Source organism: Lipotes vexillifer, unplaced genomic scaffold (assembly GCF_000442215.2).
Source record: "Lipotes vexillifer unplaced genomic scaffold, Lipotes_vexillifer_v1.1 scaffold798, whole genome shotgun sequence".
Taxonomy (NCBI): Eukaryota; Metazoa; Chordata; class Mammalia; order Artiodactyla; family Lipotidae; genus Lipotes; species Lipotes vexillifer.
In genome coordinates, this window is record NW_006791593.1 from 1638 (window position 1) to 9468 (window position 7831).

General features: G+C 41.6%; 1 protein-coding gene across 1 annotated transcript in view; it reads left to right on the top strand.

The window, feature by feature from the left end:
- Window positions 1-534: 534 nt before the first annotated feature.
- The window catches only part of LOC103079147 (serine/threonine-protein kinase ULK4-like), a gene marked incomplete at its 5' end in the record, with an annotated part of 395550 nt that continues 388253 nt past the window's right edge, over window positions 535-7831 (top strand). Inside the window, one exon of the mRNA XM_007464471.1 lies at window positions 535-662. Within this exon, the coding sequence (XP_007464533.1) occupies window positions 535-662 (128 nt within the window). The remainder of the gene's footprint in view (window positions 663-7831) is intronic.

Below are 7831 nucleotides of genomic sequence, written 5' to 3' on the forward strand. Positions count from 1 at the left end.
TCCCCTGCATCGGCAGGCGGACTCTCAACCACTGCGCCACCAGGGAAGCCCTGGGTGTTGTTTTTATTTTATGTCTGTAGGACCTCAGCTTTGTAGACTAGAGACGTGATCTCTGTGTGTGCAGGTTTGCTCAGAAGTTGATGCCTCCATGCAGTTGTGACTTTCAGTTCTAGCTATTAATTGCTACGCTTCTAGTCCTGTGATGGAGGGGTTAAGAAGCAGGCTTTGTCATCTGCCTGGCCTGGATTTGAATTCAATTTTGTGAATTGGGGCAAAGTGCTTAAATTTTCAAGATTCCTTTTCCTCTTTAAAATAGGGATAATATTATCAACTCTTCATAGCTTCTTTTCAGGTTTAAATGAGATCATACATATTAATAACTTGGTATAGGGAGCAGCACAAATTAAAAATGCAAAAGCAATTGCTGATATTATTTTCTGCTATCTGTTTGGTTATTACAGTCTATTGACCCTCAGAGTTGACTGCTCTATTTATTTCATGTTTTCTCAAAAAATATTCTAATGTCTCCCACAGGATTTTGTCTCTACAATTATCCGTTTACTGGACAGCCCCTCGACATCCATCAGAGCAAAATCCTTCCTGGTTCTTCTGTATATTTTGATTCATAACCACGAGATGCTGCTGCTCAGCTGCCAAGCACGGTAAGATTTTCTCTGACAGTTTCACCAATGACTTCAACTTGACCCCTGTTTATTAGTTTTATTAGTAGTATTTCTTGGCCCCTATGTACCTGGTATTCAAAATTTTTTTCCTAGATTTTTCCAAGGGTTTAATGTTTCACTTGTTACCTCAGCTTGGAAACACTGAAGCAGGGTGTTGGGAAGTGCTTGGAGTTTCCTAGATCTGAATACAGTCCAAGGCAGGGTGTTAAAGTTGGCTCTGGTTTACATTTTTGCAAGGCGTTCTTGACTGGCGGTTTGGTCATAGTTCTTATTTGTGTGAGCTTCTGGAATGAGTAGCTGAAAGCCCAGAGGAACAGCCTAGAAAAGCAGAGGAAGAGGCGGGGCGGGGATCAGGAGTACATGGACTGGTTCTCGACTAGGCAGATCTCTCACTGTATCTGGGTCTCACCTCCTTCCTCTAAAAGGAGAAGCTGTTCTGATGCACCTCAGGTTCCCTTCATCCTTTTTTTTTTTTTTTTTTTTTTTTGCGGACGCGGGCCTCTCACTGTTGTGGCCTCTCCCATTGTGGAGCGCAGGCTCCGGGCATGCAGGCTCAGTGGCCATGGCTCACAGGCCCAGCCGCTCCGCGGCGTGTGGGATCTTCCCGGACCAGGGCACGAACCCGCGTACCCTGCATCGGCAGGCGGACTCCCAACCACTGCACCACCAGGGAAGTCCCTCCCTTCATCCTTTGATGCTTCTTGATTAACGTTTTTGAAACTGTCTGGTCTGTGCTTTTGAACATACGGTTTATCGCCTGTTTCTCGATCTGGCTTTTTACTTGTTGTAGAATGCTGGGGAGATCCTAGAATTGCTGAGATGGATCTAGGTTAGGAGCTAGACAACTTCTCCTGGAAACAGAGAGTAAATGTTTTAGGATTTACGGGTCAAGAAGCAAAATTGCTAACACATATATATGGAATCTAAAAAAAACCAAATTGTTCTGAAGAACCTAGGAGCAGGACAGGAATAAAGACGCAGACGTAGAGAATGGACTTGAGGACACGGGGAAGCTGGGATGAAGTGAGAGAGTGGCATGGACATATATACACTACCAAATGTAAAATAGATAGCTAGTGGGAAGCAGCCGCGTAGCACAGGGAGATCAGCTCAGTGCTTTGTGACCACCTAGAGGGGTGGGATAGGGAGGGTGGGAGGGAGACGCAAGAGGGAGGGGATATGGGGATATATGTGTGTCAGAGCTCAGATTTGTTTAGGCTTTGTAGATTAAAATTAATAATATAAATTACTTTCAAATTCACATAGGTAGCCAGTCCAGACTATGGAAGAATGGTTGGTATTTGTTCCTTTTTGCTTTGCAGCCCAGGTATTACACTAGTGAGCATATAAAATGCAATGTTGAATATAAAGGTATGCGAAAGGGAGGCGGGCTTCAGGTCAGCGAGATGTTAAAATTCTCTGTGATGAGTTTGTATAGAAACCTCTTCTCCCTTCTACACCTGTGCCTTGAAACTCCACTAGCAGCTGTATTTCCGAGCTAACCGTGATGCTGCCTGTCTGCCGGAGAACTGAAACCTCCTATCAAGAGCCCACGTTAACCTTTGCTACATTATGTAGATATTTTTTCCTGCTTACCATCATCACCGTCAGGCTTTTATGGATTAAATTTCAGCACGGTTTCTATGATGTCAGCTCTCAGATCTATCTAGTACAACAGGCAGTGAAATTGAGCTGTCAGGATTAGATAAAAATGATATGATAGCCCCCAAGTGTTCACCTATTGCTCCAAACGATTTCATACTCATATTGAAAATGACAGGAGATAAAATAGGGTCTTGTGTGTCTCTAGAAATGATAACCCTTTGAGGGATGAATGGTCTTATAAGTTCATTGTGTAGTTTTGCTGTGAGCCTGCGATGTCAGTGCCTCCTGATGGATCAGGTTTTCCCAGAGGTTTTTTGTTTGTTTCCCCATAGCATTGCTATTAATATGGTAATCAGTGGGGAAAAAATCTGCTTTGATCTTAAAAGAAAGATTTTTTTTTAAAAAAAGAAACGTTTACTTTGTATAATTGGTTAACTGTGGGAAAATATTTTCTCAGCTTATACCATACAAAAGTCAATTCCAGATGTATTAAAGAATTATATATGAGAAAGAAACTGTAAACAGCTGGAAGAAAATATGCTTAAATATGGGTAAGGAGAGCTTTTCTGAGCAGAAAAGGAATGAAAGAAACCATGAAAGGAGATAGTGATAGTTTAGCTATATATAGTTAAGAAACTTTTGTATCCCCCGCAAATCATAAATAAAATTTCATGCTAAGAAAGTCTGTAAATTGTTGCATCGTATATAACACAGTTAATCTGTGTACTGTAAAAAAGATTCATAAAGATATTCAGCTTCAAGTCTAATCAGAGAAATGCAAATTAAAATAACCAAATACTGTTTCTGTCCATCATAATGTCAAATTAAGGGAAGAAACCTTGCACTATCATATCCAAAGTACTATCTTATATCCAGAGTACAGTTACAGGGGCAACTTTTAGCCAGTAGGTGAGGTTACCTTTTTGAGGGCATTTAAAAATGTGTATCATGAATCCTTATGATTCAGAAGTTCCACTGTTATAAATAAACTTGAATCACAGATTTGTACTTTTCTGGGGATGTCACGTACCTGAAGGATCTGAACCAGACTTTTCTTGGTTGCTTAGATTTTTGTTAACTTTAGCTTTTAGATATGGAAATACCGTGAGGCTCTTCAGAGAATCTCCTGGGTAGCCCCAGTCTGCACTGTTTGACAGCAACGTAATATTCCCTTGGTGATCATGAATCACTCACTCTTAATCAGTAGAGTAATCCTCTTCATCCCCCCCAACTGGAATTTTTGCTATGTCCTCTGGTGGAAACCTTTCTTCCTTGGACCCATTCCAGCAGAGCTCAGGGCCATGGAGACTGGAAGTAAAAATCTTGTGAGTGGGCTATTAGGTATAATACTGAGAGGCAGTCACTCCCACTTCTACCCCTTGATTACCAGACCTGTGTGTTTTGACTGTGGGGCAGGCAAAAGCATATATTTTGTTTACTGATTCAAAGCATACACTTGGTTGTTGTAAGATAGGACCCAGTTTTTCGTTGTGTTGTTTCCCAGCTTGCAGCACGACTGAGTTTGCAGTCGGCCATTCCTCCTTTCAATCAAGCCAGGTGTCTCTGGGTGATGGCATACTTGCTGATGAGCAGATTTAGTGGGCTTGAGCATATTACCACATTTCTTTTGCTATTAATAAGTTCCTTGATCAGATACAGTGTTACATTGATTATCATGATGATAAATGAGGTATTTCTTAAGTCTGTACTTAGTGGCACTGGCAGAAGCGTGTGGCAAGGACAGCGAGTCCATATTCAGGGTATAACTATTCCAGCGAGGAGAGTTTACTGCCCCTTTTGTACACCAACCTGTTGCTAGATGGCTGGCTGTTCCCCCCAGGATATGGGGCCAGGCTGAGGGCTCAGCACTGGTTTCTCGTGTTGGCTGGAGCGGCAGGATCTAGGTCATCGTTGATGAGGAGCATTCCTTACATTGGGTGTTAGGAATCTAATGTAAATTTTGAGGAGGACACAAATCTTCAGAATATAGTGACCCAAAGATCAGGGTTGTGATTCACTTATTGATGCTTCCCTGGGGCTCCATGCATCACCCCTATTTTCCAGGCACCGAGAATATCACTAGACATGCTAGGTCACGAGGCCCAGCATATGGCAGAGCAGCTTACACTGCAAGTTGGAATTGCAGCAGAGCCTTTATTCACTCCAGTTCCATTAAAAACTATTAAATTTATGAGTCTCTCAGATAATGAGTCAGAGGGACAACATTCAAAGGTGGTATGTATGTTTTCCCTCCTAAGTTCACAAAGCCCACCTTTTGGGTCGTAAGCAGTAGAAGACGCAATAACTTGTCTTTGACCTCGAGGGATAGCCCAACATGCTGTAGACCATTGAGCCCTAGGAACTTCATTGAGGACTAGTAGATCATGGATTTGTATGGGGTTTATCTGTCTCTCACATGTTTTACTAAGCCAACTGAAGTGCTTGCTGTTACCTGTTTCTCAGATCCAGTCAGCCTCATGTCATCAAAGTGCTAGTGTGCAAGTACAGGTGTGATGTTGGTGGGCCGTCAAGATGATGTAGATGTTTGCGGACTGTTTTGATGGCCAAGAGCAGGATCGTTAGCATAGCTCAAAGGCAAGGAAGTGAACTTTACTGTTTGCCCTGAGTAAGAAGCAAACACGTGCTGGCGGTTCCTCCAGATTCGTACATAGAACAAAGCCTTTGCCAGGTCAGTAGCAAGTACCACGTCAGGGCGATGTTGATTTGCTCCAGTAGAGGTACCAAACCTGAATCTGCAGCTGCAGTTGGAGTCACAACCTGTTTATGTTTTGGATAATCCACGTAGTCATTTTCTAAGATTCTTCACAGATCAGACAGGTGAATGGGGATATGATAGATTTTATCATCCCCGTGCCTTTCAATTTTTTTGATGTTGGTATCCATTCCTATGATTTGGTTTTCTATGGATATGGGTTACTATCTTTTTTAGAGAGGGGACATGCCAGGGGCTTCTGTTTGTCCCTTTTTACCGTAATAGCCCTCACTGCACAGATCAGATGGCCAATGTGTGGATTCTGCTAGTTGCCAAGTATGTCTATTCCAGTTATAAATTTAGGAACTGAAGAAATAAGCATGGAGTAGGTCCATACATGTGGTGTGTCAGTGTAATTTGAATTTGGGCCAAAACTGACTGTAGCCTGACCATCATAACCCAAGAGACGGTCGCTTTCATTACAAAGAAGTGTTGGATGATGAGCTTGCTGAAGATCCCATATTTATTTTTTTATTAGTATTTTATTATTTATTTATTGAAGTATAGTCTGACTTACAAAGTTTCAGGTATACAGCAAAGTAATTCATTTATATATACATATATATATTTTTCAGATTCTTTTTCATTATAGGTTATTACAAGATATTGAATACCTTGTACTATGCATTAGGTCCTTGTTGTTTATCTATTTTATACATAGTAGTCTGTATCTGTTAATTCCAAATTTATCCCTCCCTCCCAAGATCCCATATTTAAACTACAAATTTTTCCTTAAGGGGGAAAATACACTTATAAGTTAAGGGATGTGCAGTAGATAGATAAAAATGGGTTTAGATTGAAGTGAAGCAAAGAAAAGCATGGTGTCTTGATTTTCTGGAATAGTATATGGTCCCAACAAGGAACTGTTTGTGAGGTGGTCCAGGGTGAATCCAAATGGGATAGATTAGCCACAGTTTGCATCTTATGTCAGCATCATACTGCACATGGGGAGATCTGCAGTAGAAATAGACAGTGGAGTAGTCCATTGATGGGCACCGAGCCCAGTAGGACCAGAAGGGGAGGGAGGATGTCTCAGGGGGGTAGGAATGGGGGTGGGGCAGGGGTGAGGGCGTCCTGGAGGAACCCGGATTAAGCTAAAGCAGAGGGTGTGGCTTCTTCATTTTTAAACCCCGTATAATTGATTTCTCACCATGGGAATGTGCCATTCTCTCAATAAGAGACTAGTGGAATCTTGTCTGCGGTTCACACCATTTCCAGGCAGCCCCCTCTTCTCTGCTCTTGGGCTCCCTTCTGTTTCTCCTCTTCACCTGCATACTCGTAACTCCTAATTGCCTGCCTGGCTGACTTCCTCTCTTCATCATCTATCTGTGCCATTACCAGATTCATATTCCTCAAATGCCACTTTCATGAAGTCATTCCTTTGCTTTTTCCTTCAGTCTCCCTGTGATCTCTCTCCTCTTAGTTACCATGGCCTTTGTTCCAGGTTTGCTGATACTAGTTCCTTTAAAAATGGTTCATAGCGTTGAGAAACTCACCTCTTCGTATCAGCTTCGAAGTGTAAACTTGTTCCCCTGCCATTCAGAGCTTAGGGTTCTGCTGGGGTTCTCCTTGCTTCTCAGGCACGTTTTTCCTTCATGTGAGCTTGGGCCTTCCCTTAATCCACTTATATCTGCACCATCATCCTTAGGAAATTCTTTGAAGGTTCTGGCTGTGAATGGTGCAATTTCCTGTTTTTCGGGATAATGTGAATCTCCTGTGGGAATGTGAAGAAAAAAAAAAAAGGGAAGTATAATATTTGGGTTCAGCTGGCCAATTTGAAGCAGAATTTACCTCTGTAGTTACAGGGCTCATGGTCAGAAGTTAGCATACCTTCTTTGCTTTTGTCCCACCTCAGTCTCTTCTTTGCTGGTTCTCCCTCTTCTGCATCTTCCTGGGCCCTCTGTTTCTCTTACATTGCTATCCTAACGTGATTTCACCTAATCCAGTGGCTTCAAATACCGTCTATTTATTGATACGCACCTGTATGGCCTCTCTACGCTCCAGCCTTATATTATCGTAACATATTCAATGGCATATGCCCAAGAGGGATCTTCAAGTTGCCATAAACGTGCCAAATCTGTTCCCAAAGTCCACCTCCACTGCCAGACTCCCCCCATCTCAATAATACTCGGATTACTGTTCAGATTGTTTATCTTTTTAACTTGATACCCTTGTGGCCCACTAAGAAATGACATTTGCAGTTCCGTCGTAGAACAATTTTGAAGTGTTTATGGACACTACCCTCAAATGTTTCCACATTTTATTTCCTTCATAGAATGTGAATTCTTTTACTAACTAATGTTCCGCTGTCAGTAAAGTCAATTTATTCTACTATAGCCTGTGTAAACACATCCTGTAATGTGAAGGCATCAGGGAGGGCATGAAGAAATGAAGCATCTTTCTAGAGTGAGTTTTATATTATTATGGATCCTTTCAGTCTTTTATTTCTCCCAGCAGAGGTAATAGATATTTTCTTATGTGTTAACAGTCTGTGCTAGTGGTTGAAAAGTGAGTAGTTTTTGCCTTAAAGAAATGGTATTTCATGCTATCGTAATTAAGTAGCACATTATTAAATTTTGTAATAGATAATACAGGTTTTAGAAAAAATTGATTCCTTAGAGACAAGTGTGAATTTACTTTTTATACTCTGTAAATTTTGATGGGATTTCTTTTGTATTCTCTGACTTCCCAAAGATAAACATTTCCATTTCCCCTGCCCTCTGTTTCTGGCAACCGTGTTATTTATATGGAGGATTTCCAGGCATAGGGA